The 27,256-nt window shown below is 51.6% G+C and overlaps 1 protein-coding gene and 1 pseudogene across 1 annotated transcript in view; both read right to left on the reverse strand.

Annotated features, from left to right (window-relative positions):
- Positions 1 to 12,713: 12,713 nt before the first annotated feature.
- The window catches only part of C1QB (complement C1q B chain), an 18,037-nt gene continuing 3,494 nt past the window's right edge, over positions 12,714 to 27,256 (reverse strand). Inside the window, exons 3-6 of the mRNA XM_029227034.1 lie at positions 25,420 to 25,973; positions 18,057 to 18,220; positions 14,425 to 14,627; positions 12,714 to 13,288 (exon numbers count right to left, since the gene is read on the reverse strand). Of these exons, the coding sequence (XP_029082867.1) occupies positions 12,714 to 13,288; positions 14,425 to 14,627; positions 18,057 to 18,220; positions 25,420 to 25,973 (1,496 nt within the window). The remainder of the gene's footprint in view (positions 13,289 to 14,424; positions 14,628 to 18,056; positions 18,221 to 25,419; positions 25,974 to 27,256) is intronic.
- On the reverse strand, positions 21,552 to 23,360 carry LOC114899171 (annotated as a pseudogene).

The following is a 27,256-nucleotide window of genomic DNA, read 5'->3' on the forward strand; positions in this document are numbered from 1 at the left end:
GGAAAATCACCTTCTGGAATCTCAGCGAAACCCTATACCTTGGCAGTGACTGCCGCCACCTGGTGGCAGTGTACCCCAAATGGAGGAGCTATGACAAAGGCCACACCCAGTTCCTTTGGGTGTTGAATTTATGAAACCCCAGGCCTGGATGATGAGAGCCTGCTAAAACAGGCATTACTATTATGAAAATGTGTCCTCTGTTAGACAGGAAGAAAGAGGCGAGGCCCACAAAGCCCAGGCTGCAGGGTGTGTCCCTGAGGATTGTGACTGTGGGTACTTGGGATGGGGTTGCCAGACCTCAGCCACACTCCTTCACCAGTTCCCTAGACGACCAGCATTAGGCATTTCTGAAACAGCTGGTGGGAGCTAGGGGTGGGGTGGGGTGATACTCTGCAAACACGGGCTGTACCCATGACCCCGACCTTCTAATCCCAGGGCTTAACTGACCTTATTAACTCCACGGGGCTCCAGAGAGACCCCCCAAATCATTCTCTGTCGAACCACATTCATAAAAATCCTGGTCCTGAGGACTGTGCAGGAAAACCTCCTGCCTGAAGACTGGGGACTGGAGGTGGTGACCCTTGGATGTGAACCCTCTGCAGGCTGGTGACAGGGCAGAACTGGCCCCACCCCCCTGCCTGCTGAAGGGCAGCGAGGGAGAAAACTGGGTGAAAGCAGAGCATACTGGGTAGCCTGGCCAGGAGCTGAGCGGTCCAGTCTCCCTCCCCCGCACCCCCCCCCCCGCCCCGTAGTTGCCATGACAACTGAATGGGGGAGGGAAGAGCAGAGGAGAGACCACTTGCCCCTCAGACAATGGAAACCTATTCCAGGTCACACTTGGCCTTGTCCTGAGGGCATTGGGGTGGTCAGAAGTTCCGGGTTCTTCATACCTTGCAGTATTGGGATTTGGGGGAGCTGTTCTTAGCTCAGGCCAGGCTTGGGAACCCAGAATGGGGGTCACAGACAGGATCCCTTCTCCCGGAAAATCCCAACCCTACCAGAGCCTCCTTCCCGGGCTCTCTGACACCCCATCGTAGGCTAATTCCAGATGAAGTTCGGTTCATATTCTGAGTGCTGTGCCCCTCCACTGAAGAACTTGACCTTGTAGTGGGAGGTGAGCGGCGCTCGCAGGGAGGAGGCGGCAGTCGCTTTGGGGACAGGCCAAACATTTTATCAGTAATTTAATATCTGGAGTGCGAACCACTGAACAGAGAACCCGTCAGCTGCCCAGAGCAAGGAGTGGGTCTGGTCCTCATAATGCAGGGGAGAAGATGGGAGACTGACAGGGACGACCAGGGGCCTCAGGGAAGTTAACCCTGGGAGGGAGCTAGGAGGGCACAGGTCTGGCTTCCACTCTGGGTGTGCCTGCTATGCACCAGATACCGTGCTGCCGTGCACTTACCAGGGGTTTGAACACTTGAACTTGGATGGGAAAGTGTGCCCTGTGGAAGAGGCACTGGCTTTGAGACCCACAGACCTGAGCTTGGCTCCTGCTAAGTATGTGACACTGGACTAGTGACTCCACTCGTCTGTGCCTTAGTTTCCTTATCCATAAAATGGGGATGATGACCAATGGTACCTACATCACAGGTAAGAACTTATTGTCTAGTGACAATAAATATAAAGAATTCAGTGTGGTGCCTGGGACACAGCAGGTGCTCAATAAAGAGACCTGCTTCCACAACTCTGATGAAGCTCACAACAGCTCTCTGAAGCTCCCAAACTTCCTTTGTGGGGTTGTCCCTTCCACCTAGCTACACCCTGGCCTCCTCCTCTCTGGCCCCGGAGTGGGGCCTGAAGGGCTTTTGTCACGTTACACACAGCCATGGTTGTGTCTCCTCCTGACACCTGCTTTAGAACCGTCTCAGGGTTTCTGGGGAGGAGTCCTGTCCAGCTTGGTGACAGGTCCTGGACACAGATCTGGGTCAGATTCCCAGTTCAGCCACATTCTGGGGAGCACTTCATCTCTCTAGGCCTTCATTTCCTCATCTGCAAGATATGATTAATGAAACACCTTCCTCGTAAAGAGGCTGTCACAATTAATGAAGATCATGCTGTACAGAAGCTAGCAGAGAGCCTGGTACACAGTAGGTGCACATTAAATGATTTATCATCATCATTACTTCGGGAGTGCAGCTCAGCGGACACACTCTCTTAGTCCATGTCCCAGCTCTGCCTTAGACAAGTTATGTAACCTCCCTGTACCTCAGTTTCCATATCTGCAAAATGGGCGTAATAATAATACCTGCCTCATGGGAATTAAATGAGTTAAGATATAGGAAGTGTTTAGAACAGAGCCTGGAACAAAGGAGGAGCACAGTCAATGCCAGCTGCTATTACTCTCTTATTCTGATGTTAAGAAGCAATTGGTGAGAAGGAAGCTCAACTCCCCTCCCCTGTCCTCATTCCACCATTCCTAGGTCTGGGACGCAGGTCTCCCAGTGCCACCTTTATCTGCGGCTTCGGGCTGCAGCCTGGTGAGCTCACCCCCTGCTCTGGGTTTATCTTTCAGCCTGGCTCCGGGACTCCGAGAGAGCCCAGGGGTTTCTCCCCGGATGCAGCTCTGCCCTTTGGTTAATCATTAAACTGCCCTTTTCCCTCAGCTCAGTCCCAACCATTGTTTCCTTTCCTGAAAGAAATTCAATGTCCCTGAGTTGAGGTGGCCCAGAGATCACCAGGTCCAGCCTCCTCATGTTACAGATGGGAAACTGAGGCTCAAGAGGGAGAGCCACACGCCAAGTGGATGTTCAGGCCAGAACTTGAACCCAGGTCTCTAGCTCCCAGTCCAGTGCCCTTTCTCTGCATCAAGTTGTCTCTGAGAGTCTGGCCATAACTTGCGCCCAATGCTACTGATGGGCACATGGAGGCCCAGAGATATGAGGGGACTGGCCTGAAGTCCCACAGCCCATGGCCTGGGTGAGGTAGGGGGCCAGGATTGAAATCCAGGCCTAGGGAGCATCAGAATCTCAGTAGCTCTATGCCCTGTCCACCAGGGCCAGCAAGGACATGGGCAGGCCAGGCTTCAGCCTCATCACAGTGCTCCCGAAGGAAGAGCCTGGACAGACCAGGGATCAGCCCCCCATTTTTTTTTTAAATAAATTTATTTATTTGTTTATTTATTTATGGCTGTGTTGGGTCTTTGTTTCTGTGCGAGGGCTTTCTCCAGTTGCGACGAGTGGGGGCCACTCTTCATCGCGGTGTGCGGGCCTCTCACTGTCGCGGCCTCTCCCGTTGCGGAGCACAGGCTCCAGACGTGCAGGCTCAGTAGTTGTGGCTCACGGGCTTAGTTGCTCCGCGGCATGTGGGATCTTCCCAGACCAGGGCTCGAACCCGTGTCCCCTGCATTGGCAGGCAGATTCCCAACCACTGCGCCACCAGGGAAGCCCTGCCCCCCATTTTATAGTCCCAGAGAGCAGAGTCACTTACCCGAGGTCACAGTGAGTCAATGACTCTGGAACCAGTGCACCTGCCTCTTACTCTGCTCCCATTATCTATTTTTAATGTCCTTTCACTAAGGATCTCAAAGTCCCTACCAGCTTGGATCCAGCTAAAGGGACATTCTCTGAGCATCTCTGCAGACAAAGTGTGCAACTCAATTCCCCAGTGTCCACGTCTCTACTTTCCTGGATGCCATGAACACCTGCTCTGTGCAAGGCACTATCCTGGGTACCTTACAAAAGTTATCCCTTATCTTCTTAACAGCCCGTGGCACATAGATTATTGTTCTTATTTTATAGATAAGAAGAAGGCTCAAAGGGCATAGGTGACTCCAGGTCACACAATTGTGGTTGGGCCTGGTTGGGGGCAGACTGTCCCACTCGCCACCCCTCGCAGGCCCCATACAGGTTTCCAGCACTGAGAAACAGGAGGAATGAAGACATGTTTTTCAGGTCTCCTTCCCTGGAAACCAGCTGGGGCGGGTCCCTGCAAGGCTGACATTTATGTCCTGTCTTTAATCACATTAGCTGACATGTTCTAAACAAGGTCTGCAGATGACTTTTTAACAAGGGCCCAGCTGTCTCTCCCAAGGAAACCTGTGCCTATGGGGAGAGCTGCCCCGAGGGGTGCGAACTCAGGAGCCAGAGCCTGCAGACAGCCCACACCGCGGTGCCGCCCACATGCCCGCTGCAAACCCAGGCTGGGGGGAGAAAGGGAAGTTTGTCCCAAGGTGGGCGCCGGACTTTTCCACGTGCAAAGCTTGTTCTTCTCTTGCAGCTTCTCCGAACCCTACAGCAAGCAATAGTCTCATTTTTCAGATGAAGATGCCAACGTTTGTTGAGGATCTGCTGTGTGTCAGGTGTGGAATGTGGTTCTTTATAAAAACCACTCTTGATTGTGTGCCTACTGCAGACCAGTCAGGTGCTTTACACGCACTAGCTCACTTAGCGTTCATGCCAATATTAGCCAATACAGCTCCATCTTACAGCCGAGGAAACAAAAGCTCAGGGTTGAGCTGACTTCCTTTCCCAAGGTCACCCAGTTAGAACGTGGCAAAGCTGGATTTGAACCAGGTGGGGCTCTTGTCAGAAGCCAATGAGGGAATGTACACAAAGCATCGGGCAAGGTGCCCGATGCACAGTAGGTGCTCCGTGTACTGTATTTTGCTTCTTCTGCCCTCTTTCTGCCGATGGCTTGTTTACATTCTCCCTGCTCCCCTGGATGCTGTAAGGGCTTATAGGGACAAATACGTGACAAGAGGCACAGATGAGAAGAATCTGCAAAAGACAACGTGAAAATGAGGTAGGGGAGGCAGGAAGATATGGAACAGAAGTGAGGAAGGAGGCTTCCAAGAAAATATGTTCCATCAGATGTGCCCACTCGCTGCTGGTGCGTCTGTTTGGAGACGCTAGGGGCTCAGTTCTCTTTGCATCATTGGGGAATAAGCCCCAGTCTCCTTGCCTGCAAATGGGGGTGACAATGCCCACATCAGGGAGGGGGCAGGGGGGATTGTCATGAGGATTAAATGGGTTAATGTCTGTATGATATTCATGATCTCAGTTAAGTTTCTCCTGCTGGCCTGTCTTTGTTTCCCCTGGAAATGTCAAGTCTTCCCAAGGAAATTGTCCCAAGGGCCTACGAAACATTACTGCATTCCCTCTCATTCTAGGCAGGACATGATTTTGGCATTCCTTCCATCTTGCCTTTCTTCCTTCCATTCAACAACTATTTATTGAGCCTATATTATGTATATCTGTCTCCAGACCTTGTACTCTCTGGAGTGAGAAATATTCATCAATCAATTAGTTAACTAACACACATATGCTTTCATTCATTCATTTGATAAACATAAATCTTCTGGGCTCTCTGAGCTGTGACGTGTCTGTTTCTGGCCTCTTTTGTTTCCTTCTGGGTCCTGGCTATGGTCTGTATAGGTGAGGATGCTGGAAAATTGAGGTGTGTTGGGGGACTTGGCCACTGTGTCCTCCCTGGTCAGTGACCCGGTAATAACTCTTCTCCCTTTTCCTATGGGTGTCACAAGCCCTCCTAAGGTTCCTAATCCGTAGGCTTGGGGCAGGCCCGAGAATCTCTGTCACAGGTGGGTCTAATGCAGCTGATCTAGTTCAAGCCCCTCCTTCTGTGGGGAAGTCTGAGGCTCAGAGGGGGGTAGCAACTTGTCTGAGGTCACACACTAAGTCAGATTCCGAGGCCAGCCTGGAACTGGGAGCTCTCGGCTTCCCATCCAGGGCACTTCCTGCTCTGCCAGGTCCCCTCACTGTGGGTGTCCCTCCCTGGGTGGGCCCTGCTGGATTTCCCGAACAACACCCTTTTCTCTTACATCTGGCCAACAGGGTTGTCTATGAGAATGCCTCCTGGCTACGTGCAAAAATAAACGCAGCTCGTAGCCTGCTCTGAAAGGAGGGTGTGTGTTTGTGTGCGTGTTGGGTAGTGGGGGGAAAGGCAGGGCACCTGGTGCCCATTGTCAGCAGGAGACCAGAAAAGCAAAGATGTGGGGGAGAAACAGGAGCCAGACCCGCAGTGCTCGGAGCAAGGGGTGATCAGCATCGGAGAGATGGACCCTCCGCTCTTCATCCTTTCCTGTGTCTGCCTGCGTACTTGCTCACCATCCCCAGCAGAACATAATCACATGACCACAGTGGCAACAATAACAGTAAGAGGTTCTTCACTGAGTGCTTGCCAGATACCACCAGCTCCTGTGCTAACCGCTGCCCGTGGTTGAGAGAAATCCAGTTCACGGCAGGTCAACAGACTGAGCCAGGGCCCCTAACCCTGCCACTTAAAGTGTGGTCCCTGGTCCAGCAGCATAAACTTCCCCGGGGAGCTTGTTAGAAAAGCAAATTCTCAGGCCCCACCCCAAGCCTGCTGCATTAGAAAATGCATTTTACCAAGACCCTGGGTGGGTTTTGTGCACATTAGAGTTTGAGGAGCCCTGCACCATCACAGCACCCCAGTTCCAATGACAGCCCACCAATGATAACTATAACTAATACTTGTGGAGAACTTTCTGCATGCCAGGGGCTCTGCCCATAGAATCCCACTTAACCCTCATCAGATTTCTGGCGTGTATATGATTATCACCCTCATATTACAGATGAGGAAACTGTAACTCAGAGAGTTTAAGTAATTAGCCTGAGAACACACAGCCTATAAGTGGCAGAGGTGGGAATTGAATACAGCCTCTCTGTCCTTCCGGTTCCTGAGCTCCCAGGCTTTCCTCCCTCACTACGTTTCTCATTTTGTGTAGGTCCCAACAGAAAAGAAATTTGTTTTCCCTTCTTTCCTCAACCCCGTGTAGCTCACTGACTCCTGTGAGCCGAGGCTGAGCTACTACTGGTCACCGCTTTCATGTCTAGCAGCTTAGCCTTCTCACTGGGAGCAAAGGTCCACCTGTACTAGAATCACCAGGGGTGTTTGAGAAAAGTGCAGATTCCTGGGGCTTCCAGGTCCTACGGAATCAGAACCTCTGGGATGGGGCCTAGACACCAGCAAGTTTCCAGGGGATTTCGTTGCCTACCAGAATTGGAGACCCAGTGCCTCTGGTCACTCAGGGTAGGAATTGCAATGCCTAATTTACAGTCAAAGACAATGAGGCCCAGAGAGTTTTTCTGTCAATGTCCCAAGGTTGGAACCTGGCAGAGTAGCCTAATGGAAGGTGAACTGACTTGGGAATCAGGCAGTTCTGGGTTCAAGTTCCTGCTCTTCCCTTTCCAAGCCTGGAGCCATACCTTGGTCTAGAGCAGAATGGCAAATCCAGCCCACAGACTGTGTGCAACTTGCTAGCTAAGAATGGTTTTTACATTTCTAAATGGTTGAAAAAAAAACCAAAAGAAAAATATTTTGTGACTTGAAAATTATGTAAAATTCAAATTCCAGTGTGCTTAAAGATTGATTGGAACAGAGCCATGCTCATTTATTTATATATTGTCTGTGGCTGTCTTCATGCTACAGAGCAGGGTTGAGTAGTTGCAACAGAGCCTGTATGGCCACCAAACCTAAAATAATTCCTATCGGGCACTTTACAGAAAAAGTTTGGCAGCCCCTGGTGTACAGCAGTGATTCTCAAACTTTAGCTGCATTAAAATCACCTGGAGGGCTTGTTTTAAAACACAGAATGTGGGGCCCCATCACCAGATTTTCTGATTCACCCAATCTGGGGTGGGGACAGAGAACCTGTATTTCTAACAGGCTCCCAGGTGATGCTGATGCTGGAGCCACACTTTGAAGACCCTGGTTTAGAGGAACTTGGGTCTTCAAAGCTGATGCTCAGCCCCACCCCAGAAGCTTGTAGCCCGCCCAGGGAGTGAGATAGGCTTGGGGAGAAGGGAGGGAGGAGGCAGGAGCTCCAGGTCCCATCTCAGCTGCCCGTCCACCAGCTCCTCTTCCAGGCTGTCCTTCTCCTGGTGTCTGCTCCCCCCTGGTGGCAGCAAGCCTGGAGCTGGCCTGGCGAGTCCAGCCTTGACAGATAATCCTTTCACATTTCAAAGCCTACAAAGTTTACACATCCTTTCCCCTAGGGAATCCACTTTGAGGAATTTAATCCAAGAGAAGAATCACCGATACATACCAGCGTGCGCACTGCATCGTTTGTTTGTAAGCAGGTAATATAGAAGACCAGGGCAGTCACTTGACGTGGTCGCACAGCTGGTAAAGAGTTCAGGCAGGATTTGATCTTAAGTCTGTCTGACTCAAGAGGCAGTGCCCTCACCTGCCACACCACACAGCCCCTCAGGGACCTCCTGCCTGCTGTGGGGAGCAGTGACTCCGAAGCCAAACTGCCTTGTGTCGAATGCTCATTGTATTACTTACTAGTTGTGTAACATCAGGCAAAAGCCACTTAACTGCTCTGTGCCTTGATGTTCCCCTCTGTGAAAGGGGGACATGATTGTAAAGGTCACCAAGCATCAGGTACTCTGTGAGCTGTTATTATTATTACTTATCAAGCCCCCACCTTCCTTCTTTGCTTTCACCCTCCTTTCCTCTTCTTCTGTTTTTTGGTTTTTTGTTTGTTTGTTTTTTGGCTGCATGGCATGTGGGATCTTAGTTCCCTGACAAGCGATTGAACCGGTACCCCCAGCCTTGGAAGCGCGGAGCCTTAACAACTGGACCGCCAGGAAAGTCCCTCCTTTTCTCTTCTTAATTGGCTCAAAGCTTGTGGGTCACTGGGAGGGGCACGCCCATCTGGATGGACTAGGGTGGAGGTGGAGAATCAAGGATAGAGCACTGTAACCAGGAGGTGGCAGACAAGGTGGAGCCGCCCATACTGCTCTGGGAACTGCCCAGCCAACCCTGCAGTCTGGGCAGAAGGGCACAGAGTTTAACACATGGATCCCTGGGTTACATAGGCCTGGATCTACATTCTATTTTTTTTAAGATTTATTTATTTATTTATTATTTGTTTATTTTTGGCTGCATCGGGTCTTAGTTGCAGCACGCGGGATCTTCGTTTGGGCAGGCAGGATCTTTCCTTGCAGTGCGCAGACTCATCGTTGCGGCGCACGGGCTTCTCTCTAGTTGTGACGTGTGGGTTTTCTCTCTCTAGTTGTGGCGCACTGGCTCCAGGGCATGTGGGCTCTGTAGCTGTGGCATGTGGGCTCCAGAGCGTGTGGGCCCTATAGTTTTGCCGCACGCAGTCTCTCTAGTTGAGGCACGCAAGCTCAGTAGTGTGGCGTGCAGGCTTATTTTCCCCACGGCATGTGGGATCTTAGTTCCCTGACCAGGGATTGAACCCATGTCCCCTGCATTGGAAGGTGCCTGCATTGGAAGGCGGATTCTTTACCATTGGACCACTAGGGAAGTCCCTGGATCTAAATTCTGAATCTTCTGTGTGACATGGGCAAGTAACATCTCCTCCTTGAGCCTCAACATTCTTATCTATAGAATGGGAGCAATAAAATTAGAGCAGTGGTTCCTAAAGTGTGGTCCCTCAGGCAGCAGCACCAGCAGCATGTGGGGACTCTTAGGAAATGCAAATTCTTTTTTTTTTGGCCACACCTTGTGGCTTGTGGGATCTTAGTTCCCCGACCAGGGATTGAACCTGCGCCCTCGGCAGTGAAAGCACAGAGTCCTAACCACTGGACCACCAGGGAATTCCCAGGAAATGCAAATCTAACAAGCCCTCGTGGTGACTGTGATGCCTGCTGAAGTTTGACAACCACAGGATTAGAAGATTTGCTCCTTAGGCTTGTTGTGACTAGTACAGGAGAGAATACTCACTGGGCGTTTAGGTCAACAACCATGAGCTGCTATTATTATAGGCCTGTTCCTTCTTGGCCTCAGCTGATTGGGCCAGGAGTATTCTTGCTCCAAGCTGGGCCAATCAGATCCCCTCTCCTGGGAACTGGGAATAGGAGACATTAGTCTCTGTGTAACTTCCTTGAGGGGTAGGGGATGGCTTGGTGGTCCAGGCTGTTGTTGGGGGCATCCATTTATCTCCACTTGCCTTTAACAGTTAAGAGGGCCAATCTGCAGAGAGAGGCTCAGAGCCGAGAGGTCCCAGCGGGAGACACAGCAGCCCCGGTCTGGCACCCATGTCCACTGAGACTGAGCTGTCCCACCTGCTCCTGGGTCCTGTAGGTCCTCTGGCCTCTCCTGATAAGTCCCTCCTTTTCTGGAAGGTTATTATTTCTAGGAGGTTTCTTGGAAGTCTGGAAACTAAAAGGGCTCTGGCATGTTGAGGGTTATGAGTCCGAGTCAAGGTGGGTGCATGAAGGTCAAGGGTCACAGGCCTGAGAAGACCACTTCCCTTCCTTCCCCTGCTCAACTAGCTAGCCCAGCCAGGAGATCTGAGTTTCAACCCCATCCACTCTGAGAAGGGGCAAAGGGGAAAAGGCAGGTCCGGACAGTGATGGAATAGGCAAAATCCCGAGACCCACCTATGGTCACCTCCAGGCTCCCCCCATCATTCTTGGTCCTGGTTCCTGTGATGAAACCTCAATCGTCTCTCCAGAGAGCTGACAAGGTGAACCCTCCTCACAGGGTGGGAAAGAGCAATAACAAAGGTAAAGTGTATATTTGATTGCAGTGGGCATGGCTGAACACGCAGTGAGAGCCCTGGATTTCTGGCAGATCTGGAAGCTGGGAGGGAAGGCACAAAAGGGGCACAGTTCAGAGTGCTGTCAGGGTAGCGGTCTGACGGAGGAAAGGCGGCAGGGTCAGGGTCTACGGGTCAGGAGTCAGAGGAGGGCAGGTCCTGTAGGAAAGCCAGCCGGCTTGAGGCAGCACTAGAGACGAGCTCTGATGTCTTGGCCGTGGCTGGCTTTGCCTGGGTCCTTGCAGCGACTTGGGGTGCCCTGCACGTGCTCACCCCAAGCAGATCTGCCCTTGGGGTGAAGTGTAGCTCTGTACAGACAGACCCAACGGTAGAGGCTCAGGAACGTGGACTCCTGAGGTCGGATGGGTTCAGGTGAGAGGCTGGGGGACTGCAGAGGGAATTCCAACAGGAGAGGGTGGCAAGGAGTGGTATGTCTATAGATTTAGCAAGAGCTTTGAGACAAACAGAAGCAGGCCTCAATCCTGGCTGTATACTTGCATCTGTGTGACCCTGGGCAAATCCCTTGCCCTCTCTGAGCCTCAGATTCTTATTTTTTAAATGAGGATAATAGTATGTGCCTCCCAGGGTTTGTGGTGGGGGTTGAATGAGCTAATGCACACAAAACACTAAGTACACAGTAACTTAACTCAGTCGTGGTGTGGTTGTTATTATTATAACAATTCTTACTAGACACAAAGACCAGGCAGACAGTTTGTACTGAAAGGGTTGCGTAGCAGAAAGAAGGCCCAGCCCCCGGTGAAAAGGCTCAATCTAGGTCCCCTTTGAAGAGTCTGAGGTTGGGGGCAGGCCTGAACCCCAGGAGATAGGGCAGAAGCTGCACCCAATGAACGGAATCCTGAGAAACAGGCTAGCCAAGCAGGAGGCTGGACTGGTGCTATAACCCTATGTGATAGGCTGAAGTGCTTTAAATCCCTTCTACCTCTGGTCAGGATTGGTTGAGAATCTTGGTGGGTGGGACTAGTAGGAGGGGCTGCAGAGAGCAGGTGCAGGGCTGGGAGGGGTTCAGAGATGAGCAGGGTAAGGGGCTCACAGCTTAGCTGGGGAGACGGGGTGAGCATGAGTGAAATGCTAGATGCAGGCAGTGTGTGCTCAGACTTGAACAATTGAGAAATGGGGTTAGAGGAGGTTGGAGGGGTAAGAGCTACGAGGGCTGGCATGGTCTGCTTTTAGGGAGAGGGTGTGGCTTGAATGAGGTTTTAAAAGATGGTTAGATAGGCAGAGTGGAAGGGGAACAGTGAGAGTAAGGGCATCGAGGCAGGAAAGCATGTGTCTTGCCTAGAAGACAGAAAGGGCCCAGCTGGTCTGGAGTGGAGATATTCTTTGTCCGGGAGAGGAAGGATTGAGACTGGAAGGTCAATCCATAGAGAGCCTTGAATGCCAGCTCGTGGGCAGGGACTATGTCCAGTTGGCAGTGGGGAGCCACTGAAGATTATTGAGCAGGGGAGTGATGTGTGTTCTAACTGGATGGCTGAGCTTGAGCCAGGCTGGGAAGGCATTGGGAAGGAGAGCATGTGGTGAGAATCAAAAGAGGAAGGGTCTTGATTCCAAGGTCACTTAAGACTGAAGAAAGGCTCCTTGATCCCTTGGGTGGAGGTTTGTGACGTTACACAGAGAATACCCCTTTAGGGGCCTAGATGCCTTGCCTTGAAAGAGGTCTCAGTTATCAGTGGGCAGACCTGCCCTCCCAGCTCTTCTGTGGGATCGAGGGCAATCCCTTCATCCCTCTGATCCTCAGTTTTCTCATCTGTGAATTGGGCATGATTTAACCTATCTCCAAGGATGAGTGCGAGGATTAATGAGAGAAGGGGGAAAGGGTCTAGCCCAGTGTTTTGAGCATATACGTGCTCAACAGATGGTGTTCCCTCCCCATCTCCCATTGTGCGTCTGGCACAGAACTGGACACAAAGTCTGGCCCTCCAGTCACCACCAACTAGATAGAGCTTCTGCTTTCAGAGCTCATTCATTCATTCATTGTTCAGTCATTCAAGCAGCATTCAAGTAATATTTCTGAGCATCTACTATGTGCCAGTCGCTGGGACACAGATTTGAATTAGACCACTGTCCCTTGGCCTTGAAAAGTTTATTTACTCATTCATTCAGCAATATCCATGGAGCCCTACTGTGTGTTTTGGCCAGGTGGGGGCTGGTGTTGGGGGTAAAGAGACTGTGGCTGGCAGGGGAGGGGGTGATTTGGACCCACAGGTCACACCTCTGCATCTGGGAAGAGCAGGAACCCGGTGAAAATGCTGTTGGCCCCATCGATGCCTACCAGGGCGTTCTTGTCGGTGGCCTGCAGGAAGACGGTCTCCCCCAGCCCCAGCTTGAGCACGACACTGCCCGTGGTGACCTGGAAGGTGTTGTAGACATAGTCGCAGAAGGTGAGCACCTTCTGTGTCTCCTCCCGGCCCCGCATGAGGTTTACGCACAGGTTCCCTCGAGAGCTGGCATGGTAGGTGAAGTAGTAGAGGCCGGGCACCCTGCACGTGAACTTGCCGTTTCGATACTCGTAGTTGTTGTTGGTGTTGGTGATCACGTGGTCGAAGCGGATGACCTGGTCCCGCCTCAGGGGGCTGTTGATGGTGCGTGTGGCCGAGAAGGCGATTTTCTGCGTGGCCTTGTAGTCTCCTGATTCGCCCTTGGGGCCGTGGGCTCCGGGAGGCCCTGGGGCACCTTTGGGGCCAACGGGGCCCTTGGGGCCGACTTTTCCTGGAATCCCAGGAAACCCTGGGTCCCCCTTCTCTCCAAGCTCACCGTGGTCTCCAGCTAGCCCCGGCAGCCCTGGAAGGCAGAGACAAGAGATATGAGGGGGCCAGAGATCGCTGAGAACCTGGAAGGAGCTGGGCTGGGAGGCAGGGAGCCTGGCTGCGTAACCTCAGACAGGTCCCCGCTTTTCTCTAGGCCTCAGCTCCCCATCTGTGAACAAGAGGACGGGATGTCGGGGAGGGCCCCCGAGTTTCCTTCCAGCCCAGCTTTCTGAGTCTGAGACGTGCTTGACAGTAATGGGGACCGATGCCCGTGGGTTGGGGAGCGGCGTCTCCCTCAGGAAGGTGCTGGACCTGCCCTCCTCACCAGCTCATACAGGCTTAAGCCTGGAGCAGGGATCAGGAATTCCGGGCACATGTGCTATCCCTCTCCACCCCCTCCCTGATGGCACATATCCCTCATCAATCACGCATTCTTTCTTGCTGAACCTGGAAGTGAGTATTAGAATCCTTCTCGCTCCACCACTCCAAACAGCTACTCCTCCTTGGTTTGGCAGAACACAAGATAAAACCTTTTCCAGTAGAGTGGCTGTGAACATGGGCTCAGGGGACAGGCAGATGTGTTTCTCATGTCACATCTGCCATCGTTAGTTGGGTCACCTTGACTGGGTCACATTCTCCCAGGCTCAGCTTCCTCACCTGTAAAATGGGGATGATGATGTTTTGTGGGATTGTGAGATTATGTGAAGAGAGCGGAAGGCTATGGTTAAATGAGCGCATGAACTACATCTCACAGGAGGGTTTTATGGCAGGAAGTCTCATTTGAACCCTGTGACAACTCTGACAAAGAATCATTATCCACATTTTACAGGTGAGGAAATAGCAATTCAGAGAGGCGAAGCCACCTACCCTGGAGGTAACAACCCAGGACTGTGTGACTGCAGTGGATTTAGTGGTAAGAGAGCCATGGTTTGGCCTCAGCCTCAACATTTACTGGGTTCCCTTGAGCAAGTCAGTAGCCTTTCGGACATCAGTCTTCCCATCTGTAAAATGGGAATCAGAATTCCTTCCTTGCAAAGTTATTGTGGAGGGCTCAGCAAACTGATGGATTTGCAAGTGTTTTGCAATCCTTAAGGTGGGCAACTGGGACTTGGGAGGTAGGAGATGGGGCCTTGGTCAGTGACACTAGTCTGTTCCCAAAGTCCACAGTACCTTTCTCTCCCTTTATCCCTGGAGTCCCTGGTTTGCCGTCGGAGCCCGGTGCCCCGGGGATGCCCGGGATGCCAGGGATGGCCGGGTGCCCAATGCAGCCACTCTGGGCCCGGGAGACGTGGAGCAGACTCAGGAGCATCAGCGGCAGCAGCACTGGGACGCTGCCCCGCGGGGTCTTCATCATGGCCCTGCTCAGCTGCTTCCTGTGTGTGTGGCGGCGGGGGACAAGAAGATGCGGTAGGTTACAGCCATGGTTTGTTCATTCATTCCTTCACTTGTTCCTGTGTTCACTGAGTGCCTTATCCCCCGGACCCTGTTCTGGGCGCTGGAGATTCGCTGGTGAACAAGACAGATGTGGTCCCTGCCCTCATGGAGCTGACAGTCTGGGAGACGATAAACAGGTCAACATACAAGTCAATAGAACTAGTTATAGGCCGTGGTGAGTGCCCTGGCTGAAATGAAAGGCTGCCTGGAGGGCTGGTTTTGTGAGGGAAGTCCTCCCACCAGGAAAGTCTATAGACATTCCCACCAGGAAAGTTTTTTTTTTTTTTTTGCGGTACGTGGGCCTCTCACTGTTGTGGCCTCTCCCGTTGCGGAGCACAGGCTCCGGACGCGCAGGCCCAGCAGCCATGGCTCACGGGCCCAGCAGCTCCGTGGCACGTGGGATCCTCCCAGACCGGGGCACGAACCCGTGTCCCCTGCATCGGCAGGCGGACTCTCAACCACTGCGCCACCAGGGAAGCCCTATCCATTCATTATTAATGGGCATTTGGGAAGTTTCCACCTTTTGCCGACTGTGACTAGTGCTAATGTGAACATTCATGTACAAGGATTTGTTTGAAACTTGTTTTCAGTTCTTGAGTATATACTCAGGAGTGGAATTACTGGGTCTTATGGTAATTCTGTGTTTAACTTCTTGAGGGATCCTCAGCCTACTGTTAAGTCTCCTCAATAACATCTCTGCCAAGGCCCCTTCCGTCCATGACTTGTACCATCTCAGTGATGGGAAGCTCATTACCTTCTGAGGCAGCCCATTCCACCTCTGCCCAGATGCAAATTCTCTCCATCTTTCCAGGCCCAGGTCAAAGCATTTTTCCTCCAGGAAGCCTTCCCTCATAACCCCTCAGCCCACAAAGGCTGAGTAGTTTCCTGCTCTTAAAATAGGAGAGCATAGGGGTCCCTGCTCATCTCCCAAGATAACCATGGGGAGCCAGGTGAGGCCATGGCTGGGGAAGAACCATCGGGTTTGGGGCTCTAGTTCAGACCCGTAGCTGGGGTTGTCTGATCCTCACAGCGCTCCAGGGAAGTGGGTTGTGATTATTTTCCCACCTTGCCGATGAGGAAACTGAGATGCAAACATTAGAAAACAGCCCTCCCCAAATCACCCAGTGAGCTGGCTGATGGTGGGGCTGTGGCCAGACCCCTGCCCCCTCTGCCTCGTGAGGCCTGTGCCAGCCCAGAGAAACCTGCTGATGTGGGGCTCATGTGCTCAGAAAGTCAGCCTCAGCCCCCTTGTTCTCTTAATCAGTTCATGGCTCAGGCCAGGAGCTGAATTAGACCGGGGGCTGTACTGGGTACCAAGGAAAGGGGCGCTGCAAATGTGGGTGCGACCAGGGCCACGAGTGACCGGCTTAGGCTCTGTCACGCTCCCAAGAGAGGGGGCCTCTGGGGACGATCCTGCTTATCTGGCTGGAGGTTTTACACAACGACAATTTGACACCCTGAATAATCAATGAGTTGGGCACTTAGCAGGTGCCAGGCTCTGTGCCAAACACTTCACGGGCCACATTCTCTCATTTAATTTGGTCCTTACAGCAGCCCCCTGGGAAAGCACCCCTGCTTTCTCATTTCACAGACGAAGAAACTGGGCAGTGGAGAGGGCGGGAACCTCGATCAAGGTCACGCAGCCCCGTTGTGGCTGAGATTCAAACCCGCTCCCCATTCAAACCCATCCAAACACCACGGGGTGTTACATTAAGAGGCCTCCCTACCTGGTGGTTAAAACATGGGCTTTGGAGCCAGACAGCCTGACAGAAGGAGCTACAGCCTGGGTTGTACTTAGAGCAGTGCTGGTTGTGGGCCGGTGCGTGGTGATGGCTTTTACCATTACTATTATTTCTGCTGTTGTTTGGCAGCAAACATTCACCAAAGGTGAGAGGCCTGGAGTGTCATAAGGAAAGGGACACTGCCAGGGTCCAAACCAGGCCTGTGCCCCTTCTTAGCTATGGGCCTTAGGCCAGTTGCTTCTCTCTGACCACAGCTTCCCCTTCTGTAAAAGGGAGATAATAGTAATCTCTACCTCACAGCGTTGGCGGCAGGACAGATGCGTTAGGGCTCGCGACAGCCCGACATGTTGGAAGTGCTTAGTGAATATTAGCTAGTTTTTTTATTATCACTGTCATCTGAGAGTCCCCAGGTTTCAGGACACAACAGAGGATGCTTGGAAAAGTAAAAAAGAATCCGGTCCCTTTGGGAGATTGGGCTCAGGGAGAGGAGGTCTCTCAGGTGCAGGCAGCACAGAGGTGGGGAGCCCTGGCCACCTGCCGGGGGGTGGGGGTTTGAGGGGAGCAGGGTCCTGACCCATGATGAGACTTGGGCTTTTTCGGGGGAGCTGGAGGTGGGGGGGTAGTGGGGAGATCTGGGTTCTGGCCCATTTCAGGGGCCAGCGAGCCTCAGACTTGGGCAAGGACTTAAAGCTCATCCGGTGACCACCCCTGGCCTTTACCGCCTGTCACCGCCGTCAGCCTGGCTCCTCACATGCTCCCCATACCAGCCGCCCTTCCATCTCCTTCCAGCCCCAAGAGCCCCTTTGCCCCTGACTTGGAGTCAGGCCAACTTGACCTTGAACTCCCACTCTGCTGCTGCCTCGCTGCAGGACTTCAGGCAAGTGCCTTAACCTCTCTCTGAGCCTTTGGCAAAGTTAATTTCAAACTGACAGGGCTGCCGGAGGATTACACGCGAGGGAACCTAGAAGGAGCCAGGTCCCTAGTGCAGTGCCCGACCCCACACCCTCCTTCACAAGCCTTATTGAGTGGTATCAGTACTAACTAACAACTCATCACAACTCCGCCTGCAAGTCAAATCATTTCGTTGAAAGAGTCAAGCTGAGTTTTCTCATCTGACTGTGAGGAAATAAGAGAAGGCGGGTGCTGGAGAAATGCCGGGCTGAGCAGAGGGGACCCTGGATTCTAATTCCATCCCTGCCTCTGACAAAGCTTGTACCAGGTAGTGTGCTAAGAGCTGGCTGAGCTGATGTATCCTTTAGGGCTCACAGCAGCCCTGAAAGGTTCTGATATCCCCGGAGAGGGTCCAGACTGAGACGGGTCATGTGACTTGGCTCAGATCACCAGCACCTGAGAGGCAGAAGCAGGGCTCAGCTCCAGTCTTGGTGACCCCAAAGCCTTTATCCTGGTGCCTCCCCATCACCTGGGACCCCAGGTAGCAGCAGACTCCCAAGCTGACCCCCAGAGAGTTTGACTCCCAAGGTCTGAGATTGGGCCCAGGAATCCTCCCTGTCAGACACTCCAGGTGGCTCTGAGGCAGGGGATGCAGGGCCTATACTTTGGGATCACCACCCTCTGCCATATTGGTCCTGCCCGCCAGTCCCCCCAGGCGCCAAGCCCCATCCTCACCTGGGAACCTGGCGTCCTCTGATGCCGCTGGGCTGGGCAGCAGTGGGACAGGCAGCTGGGAGCCTCCTGTTCTCAGTCCAAAGCGGAAGTTCCATTCTCCAGCGAGAACGAGGGCCTTCCCCTGACGGTCCCCTCCCAGGGACCCAGCAGGCCGGCCCCCCTCCCTGTCACCCCACTCTCACCCTGTTCTGCTGTCCTCAGGCAGTTTCAGGTCCCGTTTCTGCAATCTGGAGGGTTTACTGTAAATAGGACGGGTGGGTGGCCAGTTTGGTTTTGCCAGCTCAGCAGCTGTGGGGGAATCGGGCTGTTCCGGGAGAATGTCCACAACTGGGGGCTTGCCTGCCAAGGCCCCTGACCTCATGAATTTCTTCAGGAACATGGGTGTTCCTCAATGAAATGGAAACATGGCTGCCCTGGTGCCCGAGGGCTGGATTTGGAGTCAGGAGCCTTGACTCATATGCTGGCTCTGCCACTTACCAACTAAACATTCTCAGCCAAGGGAACCCAAGGGAGCCCCCATTTCCTCTGCCATATGGTGGGACCATAATTGTACTTGCTCTACAGATTGCACTGGGGGGCTCAGATGGGATAGTGGAGAAAGAGGAGGGTAAACTGTAAAGTGCTGTGCACACGTTAATTGTTAATATCATACCATGTCCCAGGCCTCCCCTTTCTGGGCTCATCTTCTGCTTTCTTTCCCTTCTACACCCCGGCTCTTTCCCTGTTCTCAGAAAATAATCTAATAATGAAAAATGAATTTTAAATGTGGTCATTATTTGCTTATACCCCTTCCTCTGCTTCCAGCGGACCTGTAGCTGATGACTATAATCGGCACAGCCAGGAGCCTGTTGCTCGTTGATCCTGGCATCACAGCAAGTTAGGACAGGAGAGGGGCTTGCAGGTCACCCAGCCCGTGCCGCTCATTTTATATATGGGGAAACCAAGGCCCAGAGGGGAGAGAGCATTGTTCAGCAAATATTTATCGTGAGCCTCTATGTACTCTGGCGGTAGAGCCACACCACAAGCAAGTCAGCCATGGGTCCTGCCCCGTGGGGTGTCTCTTCTCCTGGGGGAGACTGGTATTACACATCAAGTGACACAGTGGTTTCATTGCTCCTGCGATGAATGTCACAAGAAGTAGCTGCTGGAGCCCACACCTCTCGCTAGTGGCAGATGCAGGACTTGGAGTCAGGCATCCCTGGCACCGGGATAGCAGCCCTCTTACCGAGGCTGCGTCTAAAGCAACGTGATGCCCCTCTCAGGGATGGTTGCCCAGCAAGTCCCAGGAGCTGCCATAGGTCAGGAGGGCTCTCTTGATATCTGTGCTTAGAGAGAGAAAATCGTTGGGCTTGTGGATGCTTCTTGGCAGAAATTAAGTGTTTACTGCCGAGGGTGATAGGGAAAAAAGAGACTCGTGTGATAAAACCCAAGGGTCTCTGGGTTCAGCCAACTATAGACCCTTCAATGATTTGGTGGCTGGTAAAAATGGCAAAAGATGGGCTTGAATTTGGGGTAGAAACAGGATGAGCCTAAGAATAGGAAGCAGCGGGGGTGGGGGTGGTCAGGGCATGGGCTTTGGAATCAGCCCCTCCTAAGTTTTTTTTTTTTTTTTTTTGCGGTACACGGACCTCTCACTGTTGTGGCCTCTCCCGTTGCGGAGCACAGGCTCCGGACGCGCAGGCTCAGCAGCCATGGCTCTCGGGCCCAGCCGCTCCGCGGCATGTGGGATCTTCCCGGACCGGGGCATGAACCCGCGTCCCCTGCATCGGCAAGCGGACTCTCAACCACTGCGCCACCAGGGAAGCCCCCCTCCTAAGTTTGAATCCCAGGCCTACCTCTTTCTAGCTATGTGGCCTCAGGTGTGTTTATTGACCTCAGTTTCCCTGTATATGAGTCAGGGGCATGGGCACCCCCTCCTGGGGTGATTGTGGGGCCAGTGAGGTAACCCCACATGTCCAGGGCCTAGCTGAGTGCCCAGCCCTCAGTAGGCACCCAAGGCAAACCTGGGAGTCGTGTGATTTCTCTGAAGAGAAGACAGAAATCTTGGAGCCTGGAGGCACAGGAGCCATGCTTGGATTAGGGGTCAGGAGCTAGGGAGACCCTTGGCCCCTGAGTGAGAGCCAGCTGGTCTCTGTACCCTTAAAACGCTGGCTTACAACCCTGATAGAGAGGGGACAATCCCTACAGAGGGTGGAAGAGAAGCCTAAGACCCTTCTACCTCCCGTGGTCTGAAAGAGGCCCCCCGGTCCTTGGGGTGCCTCGTACTAGCTCCTGTCCCACCCTTGCTACCCCCCTTAAAAGCCCTCCCCCAGGTCCCCTCAGCCCAGTAGACAAGCTGGCATCTTCAAAGGCCTGTCTCTCCTGGCAAAGAGAGAACAACAAGGAAACAATTATGGAAAACAAAAATGGTCGTTTCCGAAATACAGGTTTCTGATCTGACACCGAGGCCTACATAAACGGTGCATTGATTTCTTAAACAAAAGAGAAATGAGAAGAACGATGTATCGCTTGCGGCATTGCCGGGTGGGCTGCTAAGTAGCCGCTGGAGGTGAGCTGCGAGCGCAGCCGCCCCGTGACCCCCCTTGTCCCTGCCAGTGGCTCTCAGGCTCTGTGGACCAGGCCGAGTTCCTAGGCCCTGGCCTCCGTTATTGCTCTGTGTGTGTGTGTATGTGTGTGTCTTCATCTCTCCTTCCTTCTCATCTGACACATTTCCCAGGCCCCTACTATGCTCCTGGCCTGTATCAAAGGGGCCCCACCCTCAAGGATGCTCACAGTCCAGTGAGGGATGCAGACCTGTAAGGAAATAAGTGCAGAAGAGCCAGGTGGTGGACCTCGTGCATTGACTTCACCCGGCAGACCGTCCACCCACCCATGTCTCTGTCCTCCCCAAACCCTTCTTTTTTTGTATGATCGTATTTATTTGTGAAATCCCGAAGAAAATGATTAAACTCACAGAAAAAGAATCATGCATCATGCTTGTGGCTCCCAGCAGCAGAAAATTGGTGGGAGGCAGTACAGGATAAAGGTTGTTCAAAGGTACAAACTTCCAGTTATAAGGTAAATAAATACAAAACAGGTGATGTACAACAAAAACTCATACGTCACAATAGCAAATAATCAAACTATAATATGGACTAAGGAACTGAATCGACATTTATCCAAAGAAGATATACAAGTGACCAATAGATACATGACAAGTTACTCACCATTACAAAAGATGGAATGTACAAGAAGACCAAAATTAGCACAGCTGTAGGATACTATTAAAGTTGTTAAGGCAGTAAATCCTGTTCATCACAAGAAGAAAAAGGTTTTTTTGGTAACCATTTCATAATATAGGTAAGTCATATCATTACACTTCAAAATTTGATATCATAAAACAAGAAAAACATTTAAAAGGTAAAAACTAAAAGTGCAAAATTATCAAAGAGGACAAACTACTACTGTTTTACCTTTAGAATTATTTTATTAAATCTTAAATGTACAACAGCTTCTTAACTCTACACACGAAATCGAATTTTTTAGAAGAACGATGTTATGTCTTATTACACCATGATTCTGGCTAATAGTCTTTCAAGACTTTGAGAAAAATCTTGAAAAAGGTTTCACATGTCACCCAAAACTTTGAAATTTGACATTATCAAAGAAGGGATTCTTCCACACTTTTATAGAGACCACTGGAAAGACACAACAATTCAAAAGCTAAGAAACTGTTTCAAAAGCATTTTTTATAGTCTTTCCTCCACAGGAAGGTAATGCTCTTACATAATTGAGTCCACTCACAAAATGGCTCTGTGTACCTGCTCTGGTGTCTTCTGCCATATCCCTGCATGACTGAGATAAGAGTTTCCCGAACATTGTTATTTCGATAACCTAAAGCTCTTCTGTTACCTCTGGGCTCTAATTCTCTATTTATACAGTCAAGCCCATGGCAAATAAGAAGCTCAGTATCATCTTGTCTGTCCATAACCCCCACTTCCTCCATTGCCTCTTGGACCATAGCTTCCTCCACTGTATGATCCCCCCATGTTCCTGCTACCACTCAGTTTTCCACTCTTCAGTAATTCGTACCTAGAGGGTTTCTGCTTATAATCCTCCAAATCACTGTAATTTTTCTTTTAATTTTATTTATTTATTTTTGGCTGTGTTGGGTCTTCGTTGCTGCGTGCAGGCTTTCTCTAGTTGCGGCGAGCAGGGGCTACTCTCCATTGCGGAGCACGGGCTCTAGGCATGTAGGCTTCGGTAGTTGTGGTTTGCGGGCTCTAGAGCGCAGGCTCAGCAGTTGTGACACAAGGACTCAGTTGCTCCGCAGCATGTGGGATCCTCCCAGACCAGGGCTCGAACCCATGTCCCCTGCATTGGCAGCCGGATTCTTAACCACTGTGCCACCAGGGAAGCTCCAATCACTGTAATTTTGACTTCCATAATTCCTCCTTCTATAGTTGTCATAACCAGCTCTGGAGCTCCCATCCTGGTTGCCATATCCACCACCATATCCTCCTCGCCCTCTTCCATGTCCAGGGCTACCCCCCAAATTGCCACCTCCGGGTCCTCCTCCAGACCCATGATAGCCATCCCCAAATGTATGTCCTCTTCCATATCTATCAGATCCTCCTGTAAAGTTCCTTCCTCCAAAGTTTCCTGCTCCAAACTTTCCACCACCACCATGAAAATATACAAAACCAGCGTTTCTTTCTCTTCCACTACTAGAACATGGGCCTTCTTGCATTTCTTGTCTAGACAAGGCCTTTCTTACTTCTGCATGATGACCATTGACGGTATGATTTTTCTGCAACACAACCTTATCCACGGGATCATGGTCATCAAAAGCAACAAACCCAAAACCTCTTTTCTTGCCTGACTGCCTGTCAGTAATTATTTCAATGGCATTGATTTTTCCATATTTCTCAAAGTAATCTCTAAGATGACGTTCCTCAGTATCTTTTGCAATTCCACCAACAAACAGCTTCTTCACAGTGACAAGAGCCCCCGGCTTCCATAGTCCTCTCTTGGGACAGCACGTTTGGGAGTAACTGTTTTCCCATCAATGGAATGAGGTCTGGCAGCCATGACAGCATCAACCTCAGCCATGGATGAAAACGTGACAAAACCAAATCTTCTTGATTTTTGGCTTACCGGGTCCCGTATTAACACACAGTCTGTGAGATATCCCCATTTCTGGTAGTGGTTCCACAGACGTTCTTCTGTGGTTTCAGAGCTCAAGCCACCAATAAAGAGTTTACGGAATTGTTCCTTTTCTCTCTTATTCCTCTCCTAAGGAACAGATTTTGAAGTTTTCTTCATCATGGGCTTACTAGCTTCAGCCATTTCTCCGAAACTCAGGGGGATGAGGGAGATCTCAGGGCACTAACAGGAACCGAACTGGCCCCTGTTCTATGGTGAGAACACAAACCTGATCGGTCCTGACCCTGCGGTCAGAACTTCCACTGCTCCAGGAAAACTCTAGGAGCACCTCCACGGGGACCCGGCGCTGCTGCCTCTGGAGCCGCTGCCGCCCTTGAATCAACCTTGAGCAACTGTCAATTTTTCAGAATAGGTTGATTGGTGAAACAGGTCAATGCAGGTTCCCCCAGTCCCAAGAGCTGTCCTGTGACCCGCTCCTGAGATGTAGACAGCCTGTAGCTTGCTGGAAATAGCAGTCCTCTCCAAACCTTTGTATAACAGGCTTGGGTCCAGAAATCTGTTTTTTTATTTTATAAATAAGTCTGCAGGTAATTTTTTGCACCCCCAGATTTGGGAACCTGGGCTCTAACAAGTCATGAGTCTGTGGTCCAAGTCGGTGGAGGATGCTGTGGGGACACGAAGGGGAGAATCAGAGAAGGCTTCATGGAGGAGGTGATCTTTGTGTTGATTCCTGACAGCTGAGTGTGTATTATCTAACTGGACAGAGGATTTGTAAGAGTGGGGTGGGGGCTCTACAAAATGAAGGAACATCATGGGCAAAGCTATGGGGGTGTGAAACAGCTTCCTTCAGGAACAAAGGAGCCAAAGTGGATGGCAGTGGCTGGAGAGCTGAGCTCCAGCCTCTGCTGTTACAGCCCATCTCATGCCTTTGTGAGCTCTGTGGGGCCTTGTGGAACCAAGCTGAGAGCCCAGTCAGTCAGGGGTGATTTTCCCTGGCCTGAGTGAGCCTTGGATTTCACTGGGCTCTGAGGCCAGACCCTCAATCTGCACAGGAAAGTTACACTTTTTATCTTTTTGAACCTGAACTGTCAACACCTTCTCATGGTGAGCGCAGCGAAAGGGCAGCAGCTTACGGCCGGCTTCCTGGTCCTCCAACGAGGATCGAGGCAGCTGGGCCCAACTGTCAGGAGTCTCACAGTGAAACCCTGATGGCTTGTGGGCAGTAGTGGTTTTGGATGGTCTCCTGGGGGCCCCCAGAGTCTCAGTTATTTGGGGAAAATCAGACATCCGGGAGTCAGATTCTCACTCTCTCCCTCACCCATCCATGCCCACCTAGAGCATAATTACGAATATTAAATCATTTAATAGGTGGGTTAGCGTAATGCCTGGTGTATAGTGAGTGCTCAATAAATGTTAGCTATTATGATTGTTTTACTCATTCATTTGCTCTGCTTTTAGTCATTCATTTACCCACTATTCATTCATTCATTCATTCACCCCAATTCACTCATTAATTCAGCACAAATTCATTGCACATCTTGCCTTCATCTGTGCTGGGCCTGCCTTAGCCCAAACCCCTCCTGTGATGGATGCTCCCAAAACTCAACATCGATCGACATAGGTCTGGGAATTCAAACACACTCCCGTTTACCTGTGAGCACGAATACCTTTAATGACAGCAGTGCCTCTCACCCAAACAAGTGACAACGGATGGCCCTTTGGGGACCCCTTGCAGCCTTCAGCCACATTTGACCACCTCTCTCCCAAATGGCCAAATGGTGCTGAGTGTCTCTACCTTGGCACCAAGCTTTACTGAACACCAGCTAGATGCCTGAATCTGGAGCCCACACATGGCTGTGGCAGGGGCAAAGTGGAAGATGAAGGGAACTACTTCTTAGGGAATGGGCAGTGAGGATTCGGAGCCGTGCGTAGCCTTTGATTTAATTATTTATTCATGTATCTCTCTGCCTCTTCCAAGACTTGGAAAACACTAATGACAGTATCAGAAGGTGTTGGTTAAGTGTCAAAGCAGTGACTCCTGAAGGAGCTTGGACGAGGGAGAGAACTCAGGGCAGGGGGGCAGGGTGGGCTTCCTGGAGGAGTCGTCCATCCAGTGGCGAGAATGACCTGAGCAAGGATGTGTGGCCCAGTGGGTTCTTGCAGGGAAGCTGAGGGAGATGGGGTGGCCCCGGGGAGTGGAGCAGGTCTGCCTGCCCTAGTCAGGGAAGAGCAGGAAGCCGGAGAAGACACTGTCGGAGCCCTCGGTGCCCACCATGCCGTTGTAGTCGTTGACCGCCAGCCACACCTCCTCGCCCGCCTGCATCCGCAGCAGCACACTGCCTGAGCTGACCTGCTTGGCGTTGGACATGTGATCACAGAAGGTGGTCACCTTGACACTGTTGTGGTACAGCTGCACACACAGGTTGGCCGTGTGTGACGTGTGGTAGACAAAGTAGTAGAGGCCGGGAACTTTGCAGGTGAACTTGCCAGCGTTCGTGTCGTAATCCCCCTGTGGGTTTGTGATGACTGAGTTGAACTTGACCAGGCTGTTGGGCGCTGGGAACTGGACTGTCTGCCGTGTGACAGTGAATACTGACTGGTGATTCTGCTTGTACCTGCCCTCATCGCCCGGGTCCCCAGGGGGTCCCATGTTGCCGGGATCCCCTGGAATCCCAGGGGTTCCCATGGGACCATTTTTCCCAGGATAGCCAGGTGTGCCAGGATCTCCCTTCTGACCCTTTGGTCCTCGTGTCCCAGGGATAGCTGGGATTCCTGGGGAGAGAGCAGGTGGGAAGGAAGTGATGGAGCAGGGGACAGGGAAGAGGGACAGGGCTATGCTCCAGGGGACATGCCACCAGGGTTTGGTCTCTGGACTCTCTTTCCCCCTGAGGGTGGCCTACTCACCTGGGCACAGTGGGCAGGGAGAAGAGGGGAGAGAGACCCTGGTTCAAATCCTGCCTCCCCATGGTCTTGCCCTCTGACCTTGGCTGCAGCACGGCCCCGTCTCTTGGCCTCAGTTTCCATGTTTGTGATGGAGAGGAGGGTAGGACCAGCCAGCTCAGGAGGTGGCAGAGCTGGGCTGCATCTCAGAGAGCATGCCAGAGGCCACGACTGTCAGCCCACGGACAGCATGCGGCCTCAGATAACTCCTCACCTAAAAGTCTAGGTTCTTAGTTTTTCTTGACAAAAATCAGAAGATCGGTCAGAGGCAGATCGCCTGGAAAGGTCCTAAAACTTAAGCTTTGAGCCCCATTTACTTGCACTGGCCCTTTCAAGACCCTTTGCATAATTTTACATTTATAATTTTTTCAACTCTTTATGTTGAAATAATTACAGATTCACAGGATGTTGCAAAAAAATAAAAGGACAAGGGGGCTTCCCTGGTGGCGCAGTGGTTGAGAGTCCGCCTGCCAATGCAGGGGACACGGGTTCATGCCCCGGTCCGGGAAGATCCCACATGCCGCGGAGTGGCTGGGCCCGTGAGCCATGGCCTCTGAGCCTGCGCGTCCAGAGCCTGTGCTCCACAAAGGGAGAGGCCACAGCAGTGAGAGGCCTGTGTAACGCAAAAAAAAAAAAAAAAAAAAAAAAAAGCTATTGTACCAATGTTTCTTATAACATCCCTTTGATGTTGGGGTCAGATAAAAGAACCCAGCTTTACGGGTGACAAAACTGAGGTGATCCTCCAGATCCCATGTTTCTTAAACTATTGAGAGGAGGCATCTGGTTTACAACCCTTCCCGTGGCTGCAGAATTAATTTTTGTTGAAAAAAAAAAAAGAGGCCATTTTGTTATATTTCAACTTCCCCTCAACAACGGCAGAAGAGACAACAAGAAAAACTCTCTTCTTTTTCAGAGAGTCATCCTGGGCCCCTTCTCTCCGGTGTGTGTGTCTGTGACCCTATTTCCTTTCTGATGAGGTACTGGAGTATGGGGGCTGATACTGCAGGAGTGAGTGGGGAAATGGGAGCAGACAAGAAATTTTCTTTTTTAAAAAAACTTTATTGGAGCAGAGTTGATTTACAATGTTGCGTTAGTTTCAGGTATACAGCAAAGTG

Source organism: Monodon monoceros, unplaced genomic scaffold (assembly GCF_005190385.1).
Source record: "Monodon monoceros isolate NGI ecotype Baffin Bay Population unplaced genomic scaffold, NGI_Narwhal_1 Super_Scaffold_18, whole genome shotgun sequence".
Classification (NCBI taxonomy): Eukaryota; Metazoa; Chordata; class Mammalia; order Artiodactyla; family Monodontidae; genus Monodon; species Monodon monoceros.